Source organism: Myripristis murdjan, chromosome 9 (genome assembly GCF_902150065.1).
Source record: "Myripristis murdjan chromosome 9, fMyrMur1.1, whole genome shotgun sequence".
Classification (NCBI taxonomy): domain Eukaryota; kingdom Metazoa; phylum Chordata; class Actinopteri; order Holocentriformes; family Holocentridae; genus Myripristis; species Myripristis murdjan.
Window position 1 is genome coordinate 10,405,427 of NC_043988.1, and position 26,046 is coordinate 10,431,472.

At 40.6% G+C, this 26,046-nt stretch overlaps 2 protein-coding genes across 5 annotated transcripts in view; one reads left to right on the forward strand and one right to left on the reverse strand.

The window, feature by feature from the left end:
- Positions 1 to 564: 564 nt before the first annotated feature.
- On the reverse strand, positions 565 to 20,507 carry glt1d1 (glycosyltransferase 1 domain containing 1). 4 transcript variants are annotated; one of them, XM_030059795.1, is made up of 13 exons: positions 19,834 to 20,503; positions 19,156 to 19,307; positions 18,422 to 18,527; positions 17,267 to 17,318; positions 16,379 to 16,415; positions 15,594 to 15,650; positions 8,532 to 8,630; positions 7,182 to 7,231; positions 4,866 to 5,009; positions 4,175 to 4,218; positions 3,576 to 3,696; positions 2,874 to 2,972; positions 565 to 1,198 (listed from the first exon to the last, which is right to left on the reverse strand). In XM_030059795.1, the coding sequence occupies exons 1-13, from the start codon at positions 19,899 to 19,901 to the stop codon at positions 1,052 to 1,054; spliced, it is 1,176 nt and encodes a 391-aa protein (XP_029915655.1). In that variant the 5' UTR covers positions 19,902 to 20,503; the 3' UTR covers positions 565 to 1,051. The 4 variants fall into 4 exon arrangements, with proteins under 4 accessions (XP_029915655.1, XP_029915657.1, XP_029915658.1 ...); XM_030059798.1 differs by having other exon boundaries at positions 1,063 to 1,198; positions 3,576 to 3,691; positions 19,834 to 20,507; XM_030059797.1 differs by lacking the exon at positions 4,866 to 5,009 and having other exon boundaries at positions 591 to 1,198; positions 19,834 to 20,498.
- slc15a4 (solute carrier family 15 member 4) overlaps positions 20,470 to 26,046 on the forward strand; it is a 29,137-nt gene continuing 23,560 nt past the window's right edge. The window contains exons 1-5 of the mRNA XM_030059794.1: positions 20,470 to 20,688; positions 20,930 to 21,562; positions 24,031 to 24,326; positions 25,029 to 25,170; positions 25,471 to 25,557. Coding sequence (XP_029915654.1) covers positions 20,990 to 21,562; positions 24,031 to 24,326; positions 25,029 to 25,170; positions 25,471 to 25,557 — 1,098 coding nt within the window. The 5' untranslated portion in view covers positions 20,470 to 20,688; positions 20,930 to 20,989. The remainder of the gene's footprint in view (positions 20,689 to 20,929; positions 21,563 to 24,030; positions 24,327 to 25,028; positions 25,171 to 25,470; positions 25,558 to 26,046) is intronic.

A 26,046-nucleotide genomic window follows, 5' to 3' on the forward strand; every position in this document is an offset into this window, starting at 1 on the left:
TACCAAATTCTCAGGTTATTCTAAAACAGCTAGAATTGAATGAGCCATTGAGGATTTAGTTCTTTCATTTCATGCTTCTCTGAGGCCAAATTTGAAATCTGAAGCCGTAATTTCAGCAGCAGGGGTCAGAGTGTGTGTGTGTACGTGTGTGTTGAACTTTTAATGCGGTAGTTGGCATACAAAAAGTAACATGGTGCAAACTCTTGAGCCTACAGCAAACTTTCACCTTTCCCTAACCAGTTCATGCCCTGGAGTGTTGCCAAAATCAACCTTTGTGAAAACAAATTACATGAACCTTTAGTGACCCCCTACCCTTTAAACAAAATTGTTTTTGCTGGGCCTTTGAATGTGTGGGCTTCAACCGTTGCACTTTCTGTAAATCTAATGTGAGAACTATGGTAACTGAAATAAGGAAACAGTAGACATATAGTATAGCTTTTTTATAGGATTGGACAACCTGAACCCACACTGCATTTTGACGGAGAGCCAAAGATAACAGCACCTCCAGAACTTTATGTCAAAGTGTGACAGACCAACCATAGTTGTCTCAATGATGATGAATCATTTCATAATAACTTTGAATACAAACAAAATTTCAAATCACATTTAAAGATAAGCAGAGGAGATAAGCAACACATAAACAGCATTTTCCATCATTCATCCCTTTTATTGAATAAAGAAACAGCAAAAACTTATTTTTCTTGGATTTATGTTAAAAGATAAATAATAGTAAAATATGTCCTGAATTTTGAAATACATAAAATATATAAACAGAGGAATGGCACAATTATCACACCCCAATCATCTCTAACTCTTTGGTTTAAAGTGCTCTGCAGCATAATTTACTGTAAATCAGCCAGCTCAGACAAGGCTGGGTTGTGGATTGTTCTGCTCAGATATGGCTACAGCTCGCTATTTTAATTCAAAGACTTGGCATAAAGACACCTGTGATATTTATACCCATGATAAGTAAACAGATGTAATGCTCTGTTCTCAGCCCCTAAAGTTCCTAAGAGAGTAAACAGAGTGGGGTTGAGCGGCATTACTCTGATCAGTGTAGAGTCTCTATTAGCCTCTGGTAGGTCTCTCTCTCCTGTTTGAGGCTGTGATGTTCCTCCACATAGAGTTTTCCTTTCCTCACCACTCTCTCCCTCAGCTCACGATCTGACAACAGCCTCTGAGACTGGCGCACAAATTCCTGGAATGGATGAAAACACAGTGAGTTTCATCACCTGCCAAATGCCACATGAAGCCTGCCATTAAACTTGCCTGATAGCTTTTAAAGAGTATGAAAGATATTCTAAAGCAAAAGCGCAGAACTCCAATGAAAGCCAGTACACTGATTAGTGAATACTCTTTTAAAAGTGCACATTGCTAACAGATGGACACATTTATGACTCCTGTTCCAAATATGCCTGTCCAACAGCCCTTTTCAATCTATCCTGGTCATCTCTCATTTGCAGGGAGAACACAAACAAAGTGACTGGTACTATTAAAACAATGCTCCCACACCAGCTGTCATGAGGACACAGGGAAGATGAGGGGTAAAATACAAAGCAATTACAAAATGAGTAATGATGCCGTCCCTGTGCACTGATGAGACGTGAATGGCCTGCAAGTCCTTTAAAAATCTGGTGGCTCATTTGTAGGCCCAACGGGCCGAGAGGAGGCTCCAACACAACCTTGTCAAAGAGCCTTATAGTGTATTCTGCAGCATGACAGCCAACATCTACTGCCCAGGGAGCAAGTGGGTGCACATAGTTTTAGCCACTGCCAGACTCAGCAAGCCACTTCACTTCACTCAAGTGATGTGATCATGTTTGGAGAGGCTCTTCCCTTGAAGTGGCTCCACTGTATGGCCATATGAGAGCTATAAATCCGCAACAACAGGATTAAAGCTGAACTTATGAGCAGCATGCTTACAATCACTTCACTCTCATAGCATACTGTAATGGCAGACTGGAAATGCCATTTTCTCTTTTAAAACACCTCAAGTACTTCATTGTTTGTTTACTTTTCTCAACAAGTGCACTCCTCATTTAATTACTTTAAGGGCTTGTGGAGTCACAAGCATTGTCAATCAAGGAGAGAGTTGTGTGCAAAATTAAGTGAATGGGTTTGTGTATGCGATCCGCTAGGAGAAAGTTTTGACACAGAGACTAACACTTGATGCTGATCAGTATTTTCAGGTTTATCCGACCCTGGTTGCTCTAGCCATCTGTGAGAGGTTCCTCTGGTGAGGATTTCAGTTGAGCACACGTGACCTTCCCTAGAGAGGACTTATCTCCTGCCATGACGGGGACATCACGCTACAGCACGGCGTCTTCATACCACCCTGCTACAGCCCCTTCTGCCAACTGGCCTTAACCTATTTCTGCTTTAAACCTCGTTAAACATCAGGTTCAAGAGTTCCCAAGGGAGTTCTCCATTTTGCACTTGCCTGCTTGCTGCTATGTGTTGCATCACCATGTGCTTCAGAAGATACCTTTAGTCTGTCCCTGAACACTGTTCTTTTTTATTCAAATCCAAGCCAATGAAGAACTATCAGAACTGCTACTTTTGTTATACTTTACCTGCTAAATTGGACTAAAAATAAGAATTTTAAGTACAAACCTTTACAAAAATGCATAAACGAAGAGTTTTCCTGGTTGAAAAAGGTAATACAATGTAATATTGTACACACATGGTGGTCCAATAACACTTCCTTCAAACATTTTATGAGCAATAAATACTTTCCAGGTCAGTTGAAGTGAGAAGAGTGGCTGGAGAGAACACTCTATATCTCTTCTCTGGCCTATTTACACAAAAGGTGTTAAAGCTTAACAGGGCTTAACGTGTGTGGTGACCTGGTCATTGTTGTTGTCACTATATACCTGAGGAGTTGAGTACAGGAGGCCTGTGACCTCATTCTGCACCACGGCTGCATTCCCTGGAATGTCCCTGGCCACCACGGGCACCCCAACATCCATGGCCTGCCAGAAGGGACAGCATTCACCATTCAAACTCACTGATTTCACATTGTCACAGAAATAAGATGTCAATCCCTCATAGGCTCACTCCCACTATCCTTATTAGAACTAAAATCACCTGACAAAGGTTCTACAGTGAGGCTCCTGAGCCCTTCAGTGCCTTGGCTCACTCTTAAGATATTATTAGTCTGTAACGGCTAATACCTCTTCAGCAGGTTGTCAAGTGAAACATGTTAACATACTAATCAGACTTTAAGCCTTTGGTGGATTGTCTTAATTGACAGTGTTTAAAAGAGATTAAGTGGATTATAGTTTTGCTCACTCAGGAATGGGAAGATCGCACTCAAGCAATTAATTTGGGTAATTGCCCCTGTAGTGGTCAGATAACACTGTAGCTGAACAAGAAAGGTGAGATAAAGACACCTGTAAATATTCACATGCTTTAGAAATCTGAGGAGCTTTGGCTGGGACATTACTGTTATTTACTCTGATGAATCAAATCTTCATATCAATATATTATCTTGCCCTACAAGGTATGAGCTATAAAAACAAATCTGTGTTTGGCAGCTGTTTTCCAATTAACCCCAGTGCCCTGAGGATGTTTACCTCCAAGATGGCGGCGGACATGCCCTCCGAGACCGAGCTGTTTACCACAGCGAAGCTCCTCTTCAAGGCGGCATGAAGCTCCTGTTGGCTCCTCTCCTGGGCCAGGAAGACCCCTGCTGTTCTGCAGAATCAGTGGCAGAGCTCAGTACTGTGTGACTCAGGGTTCACTGAGGCATGAATGATGTTGAACAGCAGTGACAAGCTCAGGGCAGGAAACATGGGTGCACTATGTGTGACATGCACATTGAGTCCAGGTAAAGTCCTAACCAGAGAGGGCAGCTCCCTGTCTAAAACACCTTCGCTGTGGTGAAGGCCCTTTGGCGAGAGACAGCAAGATCAGCCAGGACTTGAGAGTAGAAGAAGAAGAAGAAGAAGAAAAGAGGATCTTTGCACTTTCCTCAGATTTGCATTATGTTCACATTACGGTACGGCAGATGTAAACAAAAGTTGCTGATCATCTTTTGCCACATGGGACAAATAGAAGGATAAGCATATAAGTCTTTGAATTTCTCATAGGAACACAGGCTTGCCAGATTGTGAGTTTGCTTATATGACCTGTGTGACTGAGTAAAAACCTCAAAGAAAACAAAAGGCATTACCTTTTAGCAACAGCCTCAACTTCTACTGTGAGCACAGGATCAATCTGAGAAAAAAGACAGGAAGATTAAAAAGGAAAGCGGGACTCTTCACACTGCCAAAGCTCTGTTCTGTCAAGGATGTCTGCCATGGTTTCATCAGGAACATAAGATAAACAATGACACAATAATTTCTATCATGAGCAAAACAGTCTCTGAAAATCCTGTATTTTCAGAGATTGAGGTCAGGGTGGGGTGAGTGGCCAATCTGATTAATTGCGATGTGGGATTTGCGTGCATTAGCCTGCCCACAGAAAAGTCAAAGCGTAGCAATTCGGGTCAAAGATGCTGCCAAGCAAGCTGCTACTATTTTCTCTTTTATTTTATCACTCATGGCATTTGTGAATTGAAATATGCCACAAAGCACGTGCACGTTTAAATCAAAGAGCCTAAACTGAGAGCATTTTGTGTGATCTGGGGTTGAACAGACCTTCTATACCCAGCAGGGGAAACATCATGGCGATGATACAGGCTTTACTAACAAACGTGTAATCTGTTATTTAAAGCACAATTTCTCTATAGTCTCAGTGTATAGACAGAAATCAAGGAGAGCAATGTGACCAATGAGAAGGGGAAGGCAGATACCAGATTAAAGACACTCCCCGTGAACACCAATATGAAAATTCACATTTTCTTTCTCTCCAAACTGTCATACCTTGTCGTCTATTATGGCAACAAACTGTCTTGTCCATGTTGCTGTACATTGTGATATTTGACAGTGCCCAGGTACAGAGACGTGAAGTGTGTCATCCTTGACTGTCTGACCTGAATTCTCCTCGTTGATGCTGTGGTGAGAGAGCTGTGCAAAAAAAACTATGACTTGAATCCATCCTCCAGTGTTTCACAGCAGCTCATTACAGCTTGAGCTAAGCAAACCTTATTCTAACACCAATGTTAAGCAGTGGCAATGAGTTTGTATTTTTATGATAGTTTACGTCTTTACAACCATATTTTATGACTGACTGTTATCACCGAACACATACAGGGATAATAAAATTAATAGGGGGAAAACAGCAGTGCAGTACTGCTGTAAATATACAGTATGAGTTCAAGAAACTTCATGAAGGTTGGAGTGGGTGAAGAGATATACCTGTCTGCACACAGGGAAGGAGTGCAGAAAAGGGGAGGTTTATATCTATATCTATATATCTAAGTTTAGAGAGAGAGAGACAGAGAGAGAGAGCAGACTGGGTGTGTTGTTCAAATCCTTTGTCTGAGACCGTTCTGCCACACCAGTAAGTTTGTTTGAAATTATTTTGCTATTTTGCTTTATATGACTTACTGTTTATATCTTTTGAGTTAACTCTCAGTTTATGCATCCCAACTTAATGTGTGTATCTGACTCCCAAACAGATCATGATGTATTGTTTTGGAGCCCTTTAATATACCTACCAGAGAGATAAAGTGGAAACCTTTAAGTAAGTTTGCCTGGAAGGAAAAACTGAAAGTTAAATTTAGAGGAGAAAGAGAAAAGTGGTCTTATAATTTCTTATCCTTTATTTACTTCTGTTTTCTATATAAATAGATCCTGATGAAGGCTTAAAAAGATTCCCTCTTAACCTTAGTGGATGCATTAATAATGTAAGAGTAATTCTGTACTCTGTTTATAATTCTCAAGCATGGAAATATATTGATTTATGTTTTGTTTATTGTTCAGACAAAATCACCCATCTACCCACCCCACCACAGACTAAATGGTTAAATGGCTCTTGGATCCTTGTGTTTACACCAGTTTAGAGGCACTATGGTCCAGTCTTCCTTACTCCATCTAATCAGGCAATAATAATAAACTGAATTTATATCACAAATTAAGTTTAGAATGTAGTGTTTTTTTCCATACAAGTCTGCTTATTATTTTCTGTGGGAAAACAAAACAAACAAAAAAAAAACAAGCATGGATTTGTCAAACAACCCGGTGATTCATGTGTGTCTACATGAGTCACATATGTCTCTGCTTCCACTGAACTCTCTTATCAAACAAACACACAAAGCAAAGCAGAACAAAAAAGCAGCGGTAAACCATCAGCCAAGATGGTGGCGTGCCCCTGGCCAACTATAATCAAGGTGGTGTTTGAACAAAGCGGAGACAGAACATACCTTTAGTCTGACACCGCTGTTTGAAAGAAAGGAAAGACACTGAAATGCATTGATGTCTTATGAAAGTGAGCCCGGGAGAAGACAGGATAGAGACAAAGCTATAAGGGCAACCAATGTGAGGGGGACTGAATTGTAACAGGAAAGAAGAGCAGAGCTACTGTAAGACCACTGATCCTGTCACTGCTGGCCAGGAAATGACTTTTCTCTGTGGCACCTCTAAGCAGATGGAAATTCAAGCACCTAACATAAAAGTTCAATCAGTTCAGCAGGAGAAAAAAAAGAAGTCCAATAAAGCTCTGTATGTATGAAAACCCCCATCCTCCAATTTGACTGGCGGGTCGGTTGGTTGACTTTTTGATAATCTGGCAAGCTATATGCATTTCCAATTGTATTATTTTAGAAATTACTTGTCTGACATAAGGACCCACAGCCTGTATATTTAATGACTTCTGGAATGATCAGATTCAGAACATGCATGGGACAGATGCATGATGGTGTGTGACTTTCTCGTGACAAGTGTACATCTTCCTTGGCTGTAATCTATAGCAGCAGATGTACCAATACAAGCCTGCACCAAAACCTTGGCTCTACAGAGCTCACTATTCAGACAAATGCTGACGTGAAGAGGGCAATCCACTCTGGTGAACAGCCAGGCAAATTTGCACAAACGGAAAACAGGCCCTGCTAACCCTCCTGTTTGCAGAAGACGCTGGCCATAATTCCAGCTAAACAGCTAATGCTGGTTTCTTTGCTATATCCAATTAGAGGCCTCATGGAAGGTTGCAGGTTGCTTGATAACTTTGACAGCACAGAGCCACACTGTACAGCAAGAGACACGCGACTTGAAAGCAAAAAGACTATTGGAACTACTTACCTTTGGACCAATAATGACCAACACATTCTGGGGATTCTCACAATGCCACTCTGAAAGACACCAAACGACAGCAATGCCATAAACGCCATGGGAGTGGGTGTAAAAATGAGAACAGTTGCAGCCTCTTCCCAGGCCTGGGTCAAGTGGTTTTTGTATGTAATTCTTAACGTTTTAAAAATATTCCCAGAAAAAGTACTATTACAGGCAAGATGAAACAAGTGCATTTTTCTAAATAGTCTTTGGCTGAGGTCTCTAGTGCTATCATTTTAACAGAGTTGTCTGTTGCAGCACTTTCTATTAAATCAAATAAATTAAAATAACATATCAATGAAAAATTCATCATAAAACACATAAATACTGTTTGAATACAGGGACTGGTGATTTACAATATGTTTCTGGTGCCGTTTTCATGCTTAATGTTTGTAATGTTGTTCTTTTGCTATTCCATGGCTAATTAACAAGCAAAAAGTTAATGAAGCTGCGTCACTGAGTGATAGTCTCAGCACAGCTGCAATGGCATTTAACAGGAAAATCATGAGCAAAAACTTCAAAACAGACAAAACAAATATTAAAACAGAAGCATCTGCTGGATTTGATGTAATTTCCTAAAAATAAATCAGCAAGGCCCTCCTTGAAGACTAACCAGTTTGCAGCAATGATTTCTGTGATTAGCATTTTATTGATTTTTTATTATAAACAATCAATTATAATTTACAATAGATTATTGCACCCGAATTATGGACTTTATAACATTTTGCATACCCCATAGGTTTACAAATTAATTATATTCTTTTAATGTGTGTGTGAGCCTCTGACATGTTGTTTACAAGTTTATCTTTGAGTCTACACACCCAAAAACATGTTCAATCCTGTCCATCACAATGCATTTTCAGCTACCAATTTGTAGGCTAACATGAACTGTTAGATCCTCACTACGCCTTTGCATAAATTTCACTAGACGCTGAAACATTTGCCACAATAAACTCTGTGAATTGATGTTTTAATGACTTTCTCAGGCACCACACTAGAGCATCCTACACATATTCAGCTGAGTTTGAAATGTAGTGATTGAGATGGCCATGACACACAATTTACATTGTTTTCATGCTCATTAAACTGGATAGTGATCACTCAAGCCCAGCGGAAGAGGGCACAGCCATTCACTCCCGAAGTCTAATCCTGCACAGGAACTCAATCAAAACAGCTTTGTATTTTGGGGACTTATCTCAAGGCAGGAAAATGCAGCCTCCCTTCTTTCAACAGGCCTCCTCATAGTCGTATTCCTAATTTACTCACATGCTTGCTTGATGTTGTTTGCTACCTATACATATTTAAAAATGGATGGCATACCTGAAAAGGCCTCCACCAGATATAGGGGGTCCTTGACTCTTCTCAACCCACAGACTAGAAGGAAGACGTTCAGATCATCCACATCCTCCCTGCTTACACCTGGAGAGAGGCCAGACACACAGACAGACAGTGCCACAGTATCAAAACACTGCATAATGAACATCCAAACTACACCGGCAGATAATGAAAGCAATACATCACCCAAGGTCATGAGGAAAATAAGACAGCAGTGACTAATGTGCTCACATAATTCTCCGATCAGAGCAGTAACACTCAGCAGGGAAATAGTCTCCTGAAAACACTGGAAGGTTGTCGCCTAATCAGTGTGTAATACTGGCATCGTAACCACAGAGCCAGTGCATGGGGATGACAATTTGATCACTGCATAGCTCAAGATTAGCTAACTCAACATAACGCTAACATCAAATGTTTTGGGAAACTAGGCTTTAATTGAGAGGTAGGCAAGACTAAATCGGCTCTTTTCCCAGATCATCCACCTTTCATGTTCAATCCTGAGATTAGTGGTGAACTGGCAGGCATATGGTGGTGCGCTATGCCAACAACTACTGTTGCGTATCTGACCAACACCAGCAGATAAAAGTCCCGACCCAAATAACTCAAACATCGAATGACATTTCAGCAACATGCGCGCTAGTCTGCAAGAGTCAGATTTATCTTATGTATTTCTTATTGCAGTCCCTGTTCTTTGAACAGGTGATATAAATGTTCACGGTTCTTAGCATATAAGGGAGGCAACATGTTGATCAGTCATACCTTTGCAACTGTCCGACAACTCTGTTTCACTAGGAAATAGACCAATAGTACTCAGTATATTCAGGACTCCCTGAGATCAGAGGCAACCCAAATGTAAATGGGTACCAATATACTCCAAAAATGGGTATTGAACTATAAGTCCTGGGGTGCAACACAAAAGGTGTTGCTCTGTCTTTGTGGATGTTCATGTAGAAATAAGCCACACATCCAGTCTATCTTGTCTACTCACTCTCAAACTCTCTCTCTCAAACACACACACACACACACACACACACACACACACACACACCACACACACACACACACACACACACACACACACACACACACACACACACACACACACACACACACACCTACACACACACACCCACACCCACACACACACACAGTCAAACTTTCCCATCTCAGCACCTGGAGTTGAGTTTAAGCTGATTTAACTTTTGCTATCTCATGTGCCGAATGAAGAGTATATTTGGGGATTTTAAAGTGATTATGCCCAGTTTATCAAAATGCCTGAGTAAAGAGTCTTGGTTCCACAGACTTACAGTAGGGTCAGTATGAAGGCAACATTTAAAGGTCAAGGTCTGTTGGCTCAATATAAGAACTCTACTTTATACCAACTCAAGCAGATTTCTAACAGTTTGAAACAACAGACGGATAACCCTAGTGTCAGCAAATCCTCTCTTGATCCCAGACCTTCTCTGCTTGGCATGGACTCAAATGGATGAATCATAAAAAAAAAAGTTGAGAGAATGAAACTCAGTGGTTATGCTGGCAAAGCAATGCTGCATCAAACTTGAAGCCACTTACAAAAAAAAGCGCAGAATAAAATGTATTTTCTGAGTGTCGTGACAAACTGAGACACGGCATTCCGAAAATAATAGTGTAGACAGACACAAACAGGTGCTTAAAGCACAGTGACAGTCTTAGTGTGCATTGAGTGAAATCCCCTGCTGCCAGATAAGTCCAGATCAGGAGGCTAAGGCAGCTCTTTTAATGCTATTAAAGAGCATCTTAAAATGACAGCGGAGTCTGGGCATTGACCCTGATCCCAGGAGCCGATTGTCAAAAAAGCTCCTCATCTGTGGGATGTATCAAATTTCCTTGCAGTGATTCATGGGATGAAAAAGCACATCAGCTAAGGCAAACACCCTTGTCACTACCTCAGAAAATGTAAAAATGAGCAAAAAATTCAAGCTCAAAGAAATAATAAAGAATCCTCTGGTACTAAGAAACAATTCATCTTTCCACAGGGGAAAAAAAACAAATTGTACAAATCATCTGTTGTGCCAGCAGCAATCTTTTCTCCCTCTTTTTTTTTTTTTGCTCTTCTGTGAGTTGTATGCAAAACACATTTTTGTTCATCTACCTTTGATTTGAGGGTATTCTGCATAGCCCCTCAACGCTTATCAGTAGTTGTGTGTATGAGTGTGTGTGTGTGTGTGTGAGAGAGCGTACATCTGTCTGGATGGTTTTAGTGGTCCCTGCTAGTTTAACTGCCAACTGCGACAGGGTGACACACGGCAGAGGCTGCAGGGAATGGACAAAATAATGGAAACACTTTATTTAAAAAAAGCCTTATATGTTGACCCAAATAAATCATAATTACAGAAGCAGTAAAAAAAAAATGTAAAAAGGAAGCATTTTTTCTCAAGCTTCTCAAGCCCCTGGTTTCTGCATTTTTCCTCAATCGCAGTAGTGTGGCTTCAGCAGTCCTGCAGTAATGTGCAGGATTCTAGAAATGATCTGTGCATGTGACGGAGAAATGCACAGCACATGCAGGGGGTGTGGTCGCCATGCATGAAGTAGTGCCCTGTGTGGATGGGATTGAGGAATGCACAGTGCAGAGTAAGATGGGGTTTTTTTTCCAACTACATTTAAGTTCCCTTTTATAAACGAACCTGAAATTTGGCAAATTTCCAGTTTATTCACATTAATTCCAATGAAAAGTTTCCAACTTTGAAAATTCCTGGAATTTTGCGACCCTAATCATATTAAGGTGGATGCCAATTACCAGGATAAATCAATTTTAAAAGAGGTCTGATGATCAACACTATTATATTATGTGAGTTTCCAAAGCAAATGAGCTTACCAAGTTTCAGTGTGGACAAATAAAAAAATATTTAAAGTGGCAAGGGGACCGGTGTGACATCCCATGATATGCTGGACAAAGTACAAGCAGGAATGGTGTTCACAAACTCAAGTTCACCAACAGGAGATCAGATTAAAAGAGAGGCATTACAAGAGAGCTGCCTTTCATCCCGCTTGCCTTCATCCAGACAGGTGTACGTTCAAAAAGCCAAAAGGTGTCTTCAATCCACAATGTGTTTTGCCAACTGTTAAACACAGTGGCGGCGTGTAATAAGGGCAGCTATCTCGTGGGAGTTGTTAGAGCTGATAATTGCTCTGCATGGTTGTATAACGACTCAGGAATATGAGGCCAATTTACATGCTTTTATCTCATCACGCCTGGATTACTGTAATAGCCTCTCTACATGCCTAAATAGGAAAACTGTAGCCCGGCTACGGATAGTACAGAATTCAGCTGCCTGGCTTTTAACCAGAGTAAACAGGTTTGAACACATCACCCCAGCTTTAGCCTCTTTACACTGGCTTCCAGTGCATTTTAGAATTGATTTTAAGGTTCTTTTAATTACTTACAAGGCACTACATGGTCTGACTCCTCGGTATATCTCGGATCTTTTATCCCCGTATGACCCTGCTTGCATTTAAGAGATCCTTCGGGCAGGGGCCTTCTATCTGATCTAGACTCTTGGCTGAAGACTAAGGGGGACAGAGCTTTTGAAATAAGACCCCCGAGGCGCTGGAACACCCTGCCTGAGGAAATACGGCAGGCTGAGGCAGTGGCTTCTTTTAAATCTAAGCTTAAAACATACTTTTATCACACGGCCTTCCTTCATCTGATACTAGTTTTTATTCCGTTTATGGGTTTTGCCATTTTTATTTTTTATGTGGTTCATTTGGCACTTTTATTCTTCTATTGCTGTGTTTTTGTGTTTGTTGTTGTCTTCTTTGCTTGATAAGTGAAGCACTTTGCTTTGATTAACTGCTATATAAATAAAGATTATTATTATTATTATTTTATTATTATTATTTTACAGGACCAGATGCCCCCTACAGTGCAGAAGCACTGTTCCGCAATCATGTTCCTATACTACAAGATGATAACGACCCCCCACATTGCTGAGCAAATTCAAAAATAATTTCATGAACACCAGAATAAAGTCAAACAACTTCCAAGTCCTCACAAATACCCACTACACATAAACTAACCTTTAAGGAAAGCTCCTTCATTCCAAGAAGAAATGTTCTTGTTTTGTTTAAGAACAGTCCAGGATCCTGCTACATTAAGTTTTGGGACATGTGACATCAGCTCAAGGAGGACTGAATATTTTCTGAGGGTAAAGGGTTCCGATCATCTGAACAGAAGAAAAACTTCAGTCAGGCTTGGAATGCCAGTAAAATTATTCTTTAATAAAAGACGGAAAAAGTGACACCTTGTAGCACTCGTCCTCTGCTTTCTAATCATTAGCAATTCCTATGGCAACTTAATTCCTATGCCAACTGAAAGCTCATGAGAATTGCCTGTGTAGTAATCACAATATTCCTTGAGGACAAAGTAAATGTCACCTATAGTGTGACTCCTCCATCTCAGCAGATGCCCCTGGTCTTATCCCCTCGCCCCTCAGTGATCCACAGCACTGCTCCTTGCTCGGCAGGGCCGTTCTTCCCAGCACAGTGCTCTTCTATTCCCCTAACCCCAACCAACACAACGCACAGCAGGGGCCCCACCACAACACACACTGGGTGTCTTTCAGAGGCCGTCAGCCTCCTGATACCGGTGCTGTGGTCTGCGCCTTTGGAGGTTTACATGACTCTCAAAGGCTAACACTGACACACAAAGTCAAAGATCTTCAATCAGGCGGCAGGGTGGCTCTAACTCTGTCATGTTCTGGTGGTAAAGGTCTTTAGGGGCACCACAGCACCACTGGGCCACACCAGAATAATTTAGTCCCTACACTCAAAGCTTACCTCACCTCACCTTCAATAAGCCTAAAATAGCCTACATGCAATAGGAATTTGCTTATTTAGTAATAGTACGCCATGCCAGATGGGTGAATTTAGGACTTCTACTAGATTAGCATCTTTCCAAATTAAGAAATTAATTCATAAAACAACAACAACAACTCAGATTTGAAGAACAGAGAACATGCACATGAGCTAATGTCCCATACTGTGCTGGGGGTGTGTGAAGACAACAGGAAGACGGGAGTCGACAGGGGAGAGTACAGGTTGTCAGGCTGTATTGCTGTGTCAGGGGAGAACTGAAAAACAGCTGAAGTTATGAAGACTGAATAATAACAACAATTCTGGGAGGTGACAAAGGGTGTCATCAAGATTCAAAAGAGGAACTGGAACAACTAATCCGCTCGACAGCATAAAGTAAAAGTCCAACAACAATGATGACAACAAATAACAATAGCAATGATACCACTGCTTGAAAATGAACTTGTTTTTCCAGTTTTACAACAAATACAGTCTGGACAGTCCCACAGCATGTTTGTAGCGATGAGGTAAAGATTTCATTTTTTATGAGTTTATTTGAATGTTACTTCAGCTCACTGGTCCCTTGTAGAGGCCATAATCTTCTCATTTTATATATAAACATAAGGGGACTGTTTGTAAAACTATGTGTCTATTGTAAAAAGCCAGTGTAAAGTTATAAAAGATTTAGTTTATACTGTATATTTTTGTTAGTGGGATTTGTGTCAACATTCTCAGCTAAGCCAGCATGTGACAATTTGTAGTTGTCAACCTTTATTTCCTTTAATTAGATACTAATCAAAAATATCTGACCAGATGAAAATCATTTCTCAAGTGAGGTTGCCTCCTCTCACATGAACTTGCCTCCTGATTAGCACATTGTTTTCTTTATGTTATGACACACACTGGGCAGCATGTTCAAGGTCACAAAATAAGCAGAATAGACTCTTTTTAACTCAGATTACAGTGGTCTCCCCGCATTTTGAGAAAATCCTAAGCGGGGACTCCCATTCTATGTGTGACAAATGGGGAAGTGACTGTGTGCAATTAGTATTACTTGCACCAGTTGAAAAGCATGGTGACAAATGGCCATGGGCTGGACAGCTATTAATCAACTGGTGTGGCTCTCCCTGAGCACTAATGTACCTGGGATGGACACCATCCTGCAACGTCAAATTTAAAGTCCGGGCCGTTTGTGGTGAAGATGCTTGGAGTAATTGCATATATTTTCTGAGCTAATAGAATGGGAGCTGAAGACTGAAGTTGGAAGAGAAAATGGGTGAGGAGCAGGGACGGCTGTGAGAAAAAACACCCCTTCCCTGACAAGCTGTAACACTGGGACCACCACTGCTGCATCTCAATTAGTGCAGCATCACTTCGCCTCTCTGATCAGCACTGTTCATGTTGGGGCCGTCTGAAAGTGTCCCCCATTATTTCCCTAATACTGGCTCCATTGCGGAGGAGTTGAGATTTTATGCAGTATTTCATATTGCAAATGGTTACAAATATGCAGCATTTGAACACTAATGGTCTAAACCTTTGGCGATTAAGGTCTTTCCCATTCAATGAAAATATTTAGGGGGTGTGTCCAGGAAAATGAACAGGTCATTTTTGCTTTGGATTAACTTTGGGTGATATAATGTGAGGGTCACGCCAATGTAGATTTCAAGCAATTAGGATTTAGAGCTGTCAAGTGCCAAAACCATATTATTTACTACAATTACCATAATACACTGTACCTATGGTGCAGCACATATGTGCTCTGAGTTGCAGTGTATTGCTACAAACTGAATGGAGTTTGTCTGACAGTTTGAAAAATAGCCTATTTACCAGAAGAGAGTATAATAGTTGGTTAATGTTGCAATGCCATTAGCTTGTACTAGATTCAGAGATTGTAGAAATTATTATTATTATTGGGCTTGCTAAATGAAATGTTAATGACAAGTCATCAATCACTAGCTGACCCAAACCACCTCCTTTACTGGTGGTAAACTCAAAACCTGTGGGAAAAACTTTAAGATGAAAATACTTTTAAATAATAAATAATATCAGGCTAAATACATTCTCAGGAAAATTAGGGGTAAAATTGAGGATAAAAAAAGAAATCAGCTGAGTGAAATCAACAGAATGTTCTTTTTACGTCAGTGTGTATTTCTTTATGCCTGTTCAGTGGAGTGGTGCTGGAGTTAAGACATGAGTTTTCAACAAACCAAATAATACCTGAGTTCTTCAAGAATTCAGCCCAGCAGAATTTCTCAGCCGCCTCAGTCTTGATTCCTTTGAAACCATGCAGAAAAGAGCAAATAAGGTAGAATGAGTGAGTCACAGTGCTCTTAGACAATGTTCCTGTATCAGAGAAAACAGCAAACTAATTTCTTTACACATCATTCAATAAATTATCGAGAGGCATTTTACTTAAGAAATGACACAAATTAGTTTTAGCAGGTGACACTTTTTTTCTAATGCTATACTCGTTACTTATTGGGCAACTCAAAATTGTGCATATAAATCCAACTAGTTAGAATTCTGCCTACATTAAAATCCCATTTATGGTAATTTTGTCAATCTGGTCACATAATCATAAATATTCTGCTGAACTATTAGATTGCAAAATGTGTCTACGTGTTAGCCAAACAAAAAACAAGAAGAGAATTCCTGTGATGTCTACGGAAAATAAAAATCACTAGAGATGACTACTATTGGTAAAAGGCATAAAAAATAAGCATCCACTGGCCCAAGCTCTGCTATAGCTGGCCGGGGGCTCTCCTCTAATCTATGTGGGGACACTATTTGCCAAACATGGCTACTGGTGGGACACAACACAGATGAGTGCTTTGGGTTGTCCTGCATGGCATGACAGCCAATGGCAAGAGCAAACACAAACTCTGTACTGCAGAGACTATGATAATGGGGAAAAACTGTCAAAGCTGATGAATGCAACACTGTAATGAGAGTCAAGGATGCACAGCAACAGACAAGAAGATATTTTATCCTGCAGAGCTTACCTTGGGGCTGGACATAGATTTTACAGCTCTGGGACAGCTGCAGAAATACAACAGAGGGGAAAAAACAGTAATCAAAGCTTAATAAATAAAAGCGTTTCAAATCAAAGATCATACTAGAAGGTCAGATTTTGTTCATACCAATTACAACTGCTTATTATTTTTTCTTGTTATGGAAGACAATGGACAAAGCTGATTAATGCTGTTGGTATTCTTCAAACATGGCATATTTGAACAGAATCGCAACTTCAACAGAGAGTCAAGAGGCAGTCATCCCTAAATGACGTGGATGAGCCCACAAAATAAATCAGAGGGGATGGAAAGGAAATTGACTGGATGTTATCACACTAGATCCATCCCCTATGTGTGTTTTCTGTCTCAATAAAAAGCGTGGCAATGCCTCTCGGTGCCTGTCCTTGCTGCCTGCTGTCAGCACTAAATGGCAGAGATAAAGCATGCCATTCGCCTCAATCTACAGCCACGGCGTGGAATCTAATCTGAAAATAAAACACAGTAATAATGTTTAAATTCCAAACTATTACGGGACAGGGCAGGATATTGTGGTTGTGTGGTAAAAACCCTTCTGTTTTATTTATTGAGGCTGTCAGGTCCCTGCTGTCTGTTGATATGCAGTAAAATGCAAACAAAACACATTTTTCTCTCACTCGTTCAATGACCTAGATTTGTCTTACATTTGCATGCTTGTTTTGTAGTACATGAAATAATCAGAACAAACAAAAAGGTCAGAATTCTGCCTACATTAAAATCCCATTTATGGTAATTTTGTCAATCTGGTCACATAATCATAAATATTCTGCTGAACTATTAGATTGCAAAATGTGTCTACGTGTTAGCCAAACAAAAAACAAGAAGAGAATAGTTCGACCATACCAAAAATAACTCTGCCGCTTCTTTCATTTTGTCAGTAAATGCGACGGCAAACCTGATTAAAAAAGGGGAAATAAAAAACATTATTAGCCATTCATGACTCAAAGTGGTCATTGTAGTGAAACAATTGTATTGTCGTGCCTGATGGTGAGTTCAAACAAAGACAACTTTGAAAATCACAGCAAAAAAAAAAAAAAAAAGGGCTGAAAGCTGTGACTGAGTAGGTTAGAGTGGAAAAGCTGTTTCTGGTTTGAGGGTAAAGGATTTAAGGATGAACATAGTAAGAATACAAAAAGGAAAACAAAGGAAATGTTGAGTGAAAGACGGAGATTTGTATGTGTGTGGATACATTATTAAATGGGCCAACAGGCTCGGGGTGGTGACTGAATTTCCTGATCAAGGTTTGCGTGGTGAGGCATTAACAGCAGGAGGTGTGCTGATTCAGACTTTTGAAGTCATGGGACCTGGATCGCATCAGTTGTCCCAGAAGGCAATTATCCCCTTAGATTTAAGAGATGGATGTCCTACTGCCTGTACAATCAAAATGAAAACACAGACACACTGATCTGACTATACAAAGCAGCTGCCAAGATACTGAAAAAACCTGTGTGTAAATTTTCAATATTAAGCTGGGGCGGGGGAGAGAACACACAACCTGTTCAGCGGGCGTGGTAAAACCATTCAACCTCATTCTTTCACGCTAGTAATCCACATCTCCATGGACTGCAGTCCTCATTTTCCCACAAATACTGATGTGTTTACTATACATCTGGGAGATCTTTTGCTGAGACATAGGTAAAACTGTGCCTTCAAAATAATACTGTTAACAGATAAAGAAGTAACTGGACCCTGTGCACATTTTTATATCAATCAGGTGCACTGAAGGAGTTCAAGGATACTAGACTTGTGGGAAAATGTCCTATTTTTTTCATTTATTTTGTTTGTCTTTTGAAAAATCTTGCTGGTCAAACAGTTTCACTCTAATGGAGATGGCAGAGTCAGTCATGCAGCTAATTGTTAATAAAGTCAGTTATTTTTAAATAGCCATTAGTTACTTGAGAACATCATCTTCTACTCTTTTGGCAGGCGGGTTAGTAGTGTGTGAGTCTTTCTTTCCCATGGCTGCTATCTTAAAATGGCAATTTGTATGAACATCACCTGGCTTTCTGCAGCACCTGCTCCATAACCACACGCTTCTGCTCAACTTTCACATCTTCATTTATGTCTGTTCCTCCAAAGATAACACCAAAGGGCACTTGGATGTCTGGTGTAAAAGTCAGACATAAAACAGTGAGGTCCTGACAACTGCGGGACACTGAGGTAGCCTCCTATTTAAACTGACAAATGTCAATATTGGATGCAAAAAATGAATGAAATGCAAGCATGGAGACATAAGAGTATATTTCATAGGGCTGGACGATATATTGTTATCTAGATATGAACAGGTGTGTTACTAATATCTCAAAAGCAATGATATGGATGATGGTGAATTTAGGGTTAGCCTTGCATTTTCTTTATCCAGTTGGTATTATTATGCTGTTTTTGTTTATTTTCTGAAGAACGTTCATTTTTCAGTGTTTTTACACTTAAAATACTGTCAAAGCATGGTGCTGAAGAAGCAATTGCAGCAAAATGTTTGATTTTCTTTTTTAAATTTATTTTAATGCAGCCTAAGACAGTGATTTACCTGTCTCTGATTAATAAAATACTTTAAATAACTACAGTTTCTATGTCCATTTGGTATTATGATGCTTAAAATGTCAATTAAATGTGAGCCCACAGTCACATCGCATTTCACAATGCCATCGAGATATTCGGGCTAAATATTGAGGATCGAAATTTTGTGCATATCGTGCAGCCCTAACATTTAATGTCTCAGGGAGGGAGTTCACCTAGGAGAAGGCTGCCTGCTTTAAACAGATGTATGGCCAGTGCACCCTCAAACGGTGGATTTTGAGCCACCAAGTTTGCCACCTCAGCAGCAGACTGAAATTCTGACACATCTCTGAGTTCGCATGTGTGACCTGCAGCTTCAACGTGAGACCTAAAAAAAAAAAAAAAAAAAAAAAAAACACCAAACAAACAAAACAAAAAGCAAAAATCAAGAATTAGACAATTACGCATGGTGACATGTGAGCAATCCTTATATATCCATATATGGACATATAGTATGTGACTAACTATCATGTATGGCTGGAAGTACAAGTCGAAAGACATGTCATATGGTTAGCTCTAAACTACGATTCAGAGATGCAGTACCATCACACCTGATAAACATTTTAATATTCAAGTTTCTATTTCACTCGTGAAAAACAATACTCAAAGTTTATCCAGTTATGTTGACAAAGTGCAGCTAAGAATTAGCTAACGCCGTCCTGCTTATGAATGTTACACCTGGTTTACTCCACAGGTCCTCGGTGCAGTCAGGCAGTCACTTTCACTTTTAGCAGATAGCCTACATGCTAACAGATAACTACACAACCTACAGCAACAAGACAGTCTCACACAGGCTAACCAAAGGCTGGCAACAGCTGCTGTAGCTAGCTAAACTTGGCTACGTAGCAGCTTACCTTATTCTCTCAGCTGTAGTGCAGTTCCCAGTTTTTGGACTGAGACAGGCGAGAAAGAGTAATCTCATATCTTCACTGGTGGCTAGTCTGGCGAGCTAGCATGTCAGTGCAGATGCATTAGGTTAGTGAGCACCAGCTGGGACAGTGCTACTGGATGCTGTTTTTATCATACGTTTCGCAAGCTCGCTAACTCGCACTATCACATTTCCTAGACTCATGGCTATCAGTATCGCAATGCTATGCTATGCTCTGCTAGCAGCGAGCGAGCCGCATCTAAGTTGTATCACTGATTAGCACACTTTGGAAATGTTTGTACGCCCGTCTCCTATATGACACCCTAGAAACACGTGGCGCTGGCCAGATAACACATAACACATATATCTGACCCACTGTGGGGCTAGTGTTTTGAAGTTAACTGAACGGAAATTTGACCGAGACAAACACCAAACACCGACTCGACCGGCACACTTGTACGTGGTGTCAGTACAGCCAAGTTTGCAAACGTCAGAACTTCCAATAAAGAATAAAAAAAGAAAACACAGGCATCACTTCCTTCTCCAGGGTACACCGCCTGCGTGAGAGGAGCAAACCTCTACAGCATAGGGATGGGCTGTGAGCCTGGCGTTGCGAGGCAAAGGGGGCGACGTGCCGTGTTGTAGATCGTCTCCAGGGTAACGCGCAAACGCGATAATTTGTTGAGCGAGCACTGTGTCACGCGGTAGTACTGTGACACTGACAGTGTTTTTAGTTGACTTCCACTTCTTTTCTTGACAGCGGAGTATTGATTTTAGGCACACCAAAGTCAACATTGTTTAGGTTAATGGGTAACTTTGGGACGTGTTTCGATAATTAAAGGTATTGTATCGCCAGATTACTTCCAAGCTGTCGTTGTTGTTACTGGAAATCCTAATGCTAAAGCTAGCTTGCTTGAGTTTTTGTTAGAAGTGTCAGTTTTGTAGCTGTGTAAAGAAGGAAGCTCTCAGGCTTGGTTTTGTCGGTTCAGATATAATTACCGTGTTTGTCTCGTCTGTGTCAACAATAGTTTCTACGTGGCAACATTTAACTAACCCGTGTAACCTCTCTTTTCCCACTCAAGGTTTGAAGTTTTACACTAGCCCAGAGGAAAGCCTGTCCTAAGCCATTAAGTAGGCTGAGAATGGCTAACAACAGGGATGCTAATGAGAGCACCCCTCTGCTGGACTCGGGGTCTGTAACCAGACCTGCACCATCAGTTTTCCAGGGAAGAAGACTGGCATGTGCTGCCATCCTGCTGGCCGAATCATTAGAAAGGATTGCATTCTATGGCATCACATCCAATTTGGTGCTTTTCCTCAATAGTAACCCCTTTTACTGGGAAGGCACCCAGGCCAGCCAGGCACCTCTGATGTTCATGGGAATCACTTACCTGATTTCACCGTTTGGTGGTTGGTTGGCTGATGCATACCTTGGGAAGTTCTGGACAATCGCTGCCAGCTTGATCCTGTACTTCATTGGCATACTATTTTTCCCTTTCATTTCAAACGAGGACACCAGGATTCACCTGTGTGGTCAAGAGATGGCATTTCCAGTGCAGCCTGCTGAGTGTGTGAGCAACAGTACCCCTCCCAGCAATATAACATGCCCTACCCGCAGTGCATACTGTGGGCCAGTTGTCTACACTGGACTTTTCTTAGTTGCATTAGGTGTGGGCACTGTGAAGTCCAACATCACTCCATTTGGGGCAGATCAGGTAGAGTATGAAAAGTCTCCCATTCAAATCTCTAAGTGGGCTGAAAGGTCTCAGAATGGCTTTCTTGTCTCTAGATATGCCTGTGTAAGATTAGGCATGCAGTGTGACATGTTCAAAGACAGTCATGCAGTGTGATTGCTGTTGTACCATGACAGCCTGATCAGACATGCATACCCATGTAGATGTTAACCACTGAAAAATTAATTTGCCTCATTAAAATCATGTTTTGGTGATGGTACTGTGTCAGCAACAACCCTCAGTTTCTCTTTCTCAGCCTGTCAGATTCACACACACACACACACACCCGAACACTGAGCCCTGAAGGATATTTTGTTTGTAGTAAGAGGTGAAACAGGTCACAGTAAGAGTAACATTAAAGCATAGGATTACCCAGAAGACCTCTGGCTCAAGAACCAATTATAGAGAAGAGTGAAGTTTATCAATGGGGTCATTGTTTTTCAAAATAATCCATCCAGGGGTGGTTCAGACTTTTTCAAAATAGGGGTGAGGGGTGACTTTGATTAGTGTTGAGTCCATTTCTGTCATCATACAGTATGATCCACATGTTTTTGTTGTTTTATTGGCCACATCTTTTGATCGTATTTAGAGCCACAGCACCATACATAACATCCATATATTAGACTTACATTGTTTTTAAAAAGGAGACAGAGAAGCAAGTGTATCTTACAGCACTAATACAATTTACAATAATAAATATTCAACAATAGATGGCAGTCAACAGTTAAATTTTTGCCGAAGTGCCTCTCTTCCTGAATATTGCAATTGAAATTTGAATATCAGCACACAGTTTTTCTAATTCTCCTTCAGCAGTTGGTAAATGTGCAAAATAAGTGACAGTGGAGGCTGTTAATACTTAAGTTTGGAAAAAAAGAAAGAAGGAAATTATACCACACGCGGCTTGATTTGTGGCCTTGAATTCTGTTCTGCACAGCACAAGATTATTTTGTGTAGGAAGCTGTCTGAAACATGTTTTCAAGTAAGAAGTAATTGCACCCTCTTGCAGTTTAGAGTTTGTAATAGTCAATGCTGTGGGCTTTTGGCTAATTTTTCAACCTGTGCATAATAATGATCAAGTTACAGTTTTACTCATGCTGCACACACTGAACCAGGATGGATGCCTCTGTGTAGGCAGCTGATAGATGTTAAAGTGGAAATGAAATCAAAGCAGAATTCAGAGGAGAGGAAACAGCTTCTTGATATAATGGATTATATAATTGATGCTCAAGTATGAAACTTGACAGAACTTATTATTAAGTCATGTATTGTCTGTCAAATCTTTTTGACGTGGGCAATTAAGGTATGAAAGGGGCACTCCCATTAACACTGTGGGGACTTAAGAATAATAAAAATCTAAGAACTCTAAAAGTAGCTTGATATACAGTACATACTATTTCAGAAAGGATGGGTTGTATAAGCTTTCATGCACATCTTCAGCTTGTTAATGTCTCAGAATTATTTGACATCTATCTCCCAAACAGTTAATTGTACCTCGGCAATTTTGTCAGATGAGTACATGTTAAAGACAGGGGAAAAAAATGTTTTCATCATGCACTGATGACATTTTTCTTTCCTTGGGGATAACCCTTCATAGAATAGTAAAGTACCAATCTGAGAACAATATCATCAGCTCGCCTACATGACATTTATTTTTATACATTTTATGCTGATTGTGTAAGCTATCTTAATGTCACGGATCCAGTGCTCAAAGGCCACAGTAGGCAGATAAAGAATTAGAAACAAGAAGTTGCTGTGTTTATTTCAGTAATCCCTCCTCACCACGCAAAAATACCACCTCCCGTCTGTTTGATGTATTCTACACCAAACACGCCACAAGCACAATGCTAATCAACCTTCCATTTCAGTCTGTCCGTAGGCTTAAACATGTAGGCTTATGCATGCACTATTGTAATATAGTTATAGAATTACCACACAATGATAGGGCTGTAACAGGATTTCACTACCAATTACATTCTCATCACAGCAATGACAGTGTGTTTCACTATGATACACTGAAGGCAGACTACGCAGTTTCAAAGGGGAGGGCACCCCACCTTGTTGTGATGTGGTAAAGACTGATGAATGGCACTCAATTATCAAAAGAATTGAACTTTAAAATGCCCCAGGAGTTCACTCTTTTACCACATCATAACTTAAAATCTAAAAGCATTTCACTCCATTGTTTATGCTTTTGTGGACAATTGACATCAAAACATTAGATTCATGACACGCATTTAAAAGTGGTCCATTAATTCTTTGGGTTAATAGTCTTTGCATGAACTTGAGTGGCTTTGTTCTTCCTCATTCTCATTCTTAACATTAGTAAACAAAGTGGTGTGTCCTCCAATATGAAACTGCATAGTCTGCCTTTAAAGGCTTGTGAACCAATAGTCAAGATAAATGTGACCTTCTAACAAGGCCATCTTCTGTTGTTGCTGTGTGACTGTCAGGTTAAAGACAGAGGACCAGAGGCCACTCGCCGATTCTTCAACTGGTTCTACTGGTGCATCAATTTGGGAGCCATCCTATCACTGGGAGGTGTGGCCTACATCCAGCAAAACATAAGCTTCGAGTTGGGCTTTATCATTCCCACAGTGTGCCTCGGTGTCTCCTTTCTAGTCTTTCTGCTGGGCCGCACTGTCTTCATCACCAAGCCAGCGGATGGCAGTGCCTTCACAGACATGTTCAAGATCCTCGGCTTTGCCTGCTGCTCCTCCCAGAAACCCAAAGAACCTAACTTGCTCCGGTGAGTCAGTCAGTTTATTGGTTTATGTATTGTAGTGATATGAAGAAAGACAAGACAGATGAAATGCAGTTGTCCCGGATTGAAAGCGGAAGAAAGAGACAAACAGCATACAAAGCAGTGCAGCAAAGCCCTCATTAATATCAATGGGAAGACTCTTTGTAATAGTGTAAGAAGTATTTTGGTTCATGGAAGAGTTCTGTGAGACGATGACTCTGATCCAGCAGAAGAGCACAGTAAGGTGTTGTTGGTAGACCTTTATGTTAAAGCCTCCTTTGATCCCCCTGTTCAGTTCTGTTTTTTTTTCCACTGGTCCAGGCATTCATCATCATTCCCTGTGGTGGAAACTTATTTCCAAGTGCTATTACTTGACTTTGAACCAAAGTAGCACAATCGGTTCAAAAACTTGACATTGAATATTTCAAGTTGGCCAATCCCACAGCCTTTCAAGAATTCCTTATTAAGATGTTTTCTCCAGAGATGGGGATTATAGGCTTTAGAATAAAGTTTCTGTCCTATCTCTAGAAGGGCTGTTATTTAAGGGGAAGTTGTCATAAAAAAGGCTGATTAAGTCTCCCATCTCAAGAGTTTAGTTTAATTCTGGCCCGTGTTTATTGGATATTTACTGGATTTTTATAATTTATTTTTTGCTGCTATCAATCATGGCGTGGCTTTGAACACTGTTTTCTTTCCTCTTTGACCAAGGGCTAAGCCGTCACTACTGGATGGTGCCAAAGTGACCTATGGAGGGAAGTTCCCAGAGGAGAAAGTAGAGGAGGTGAAAGCCTTAGTGAAAATCCTCCCTGTATTCTTTGCCCTTATCCCATACTGGACTGTGTACTTCCAGGTAAGAACAGCACATGTAAAAGCCAAAGCATATTATTAATACCGTCTAGCAAATTGAATTGAACAAAAAGAGCATAAATGCATATTTAAAACAAGAGACGTCAAACACATCACATATTTTAAGATTAGACCAGGAATTTCGAGATACGCATGTGCATGTGTATGCGTAAGTTTTAGAGGATGTGAGGAAGTGATTTGTGGTTTAAATGTTGAATAAGAATGATTGTGCACCAGACATCCTGGTGATTATAAAGTGGAGAGTCACTCCTGCTGCGACACTAATCTCTTCATTGTGTTGCAGATGCAGACAACGTACGTCCTGCAGAGCCTCCATCTGAGGATTCCTGATACTGAATCCAGCAGCAACAGCACTGCTGACTCCCACCAGGTAACCCAGCGTGGAGAAACTCTCAGTCCAATTACCTGTCTGTTGTTTATTCAAATCAACAACAGCAATGTAGTAGCAGCATGTATCTTAATGACATGATTTGTCATTCACCGCAGCTACACTATGTTAGACATTTATTCTTACAGCATAAAACGGTAGACATTTGACATACTATTTTGGAGATCCCTGTGAATATTTGGACTAGATTTGCCACCGCTGCAACTAAAGGAGTCAGTAGATCTCTGACACACAAACGTAGGCAACAGCTGGAGGCAGCAAAGATTGGTAATGCCTTGGGGATTAAATCAGAACTTTACTCCCCAGACTAATACCTCACCGATTAGCAACCTGGCTATGATTGTATCTCTCCACAGCAATTCCTCCATCTAGACCTGATTCCCCCTGACTAGACTGTTGCAGACGTACTGGTGTCTTGTTCTGACAGATTGTTAGTTGAGTTCAGAGAGGGGCTTTGAAGACCGGAGCACC

Bases quoted from the DNA above. Each gene is read 5' to 3' on its own strand.
- glt1d1 (XM_030059795.1), bottom strand. From the start codon at position 19,901: ATGAGATTACTCTTTCTCGCCTGTCTCAGTCCAAAAACTGGGAACTGC. The intron at 4,219-4,865 runs GTATGACAGTTT...CTTTTTTCTCAG, and splicing joins TTGCCATAATAGACGACAAG to ATTGATCCTGTGCTCACAGT. The intron at 2,973-3,575 runs GTAAACATCCTC...CCCTTCTGGCAG, and splicing joins TGTCCGCCGCCATCTTGGAG to GCCATGGATGTTGGGGTGCC.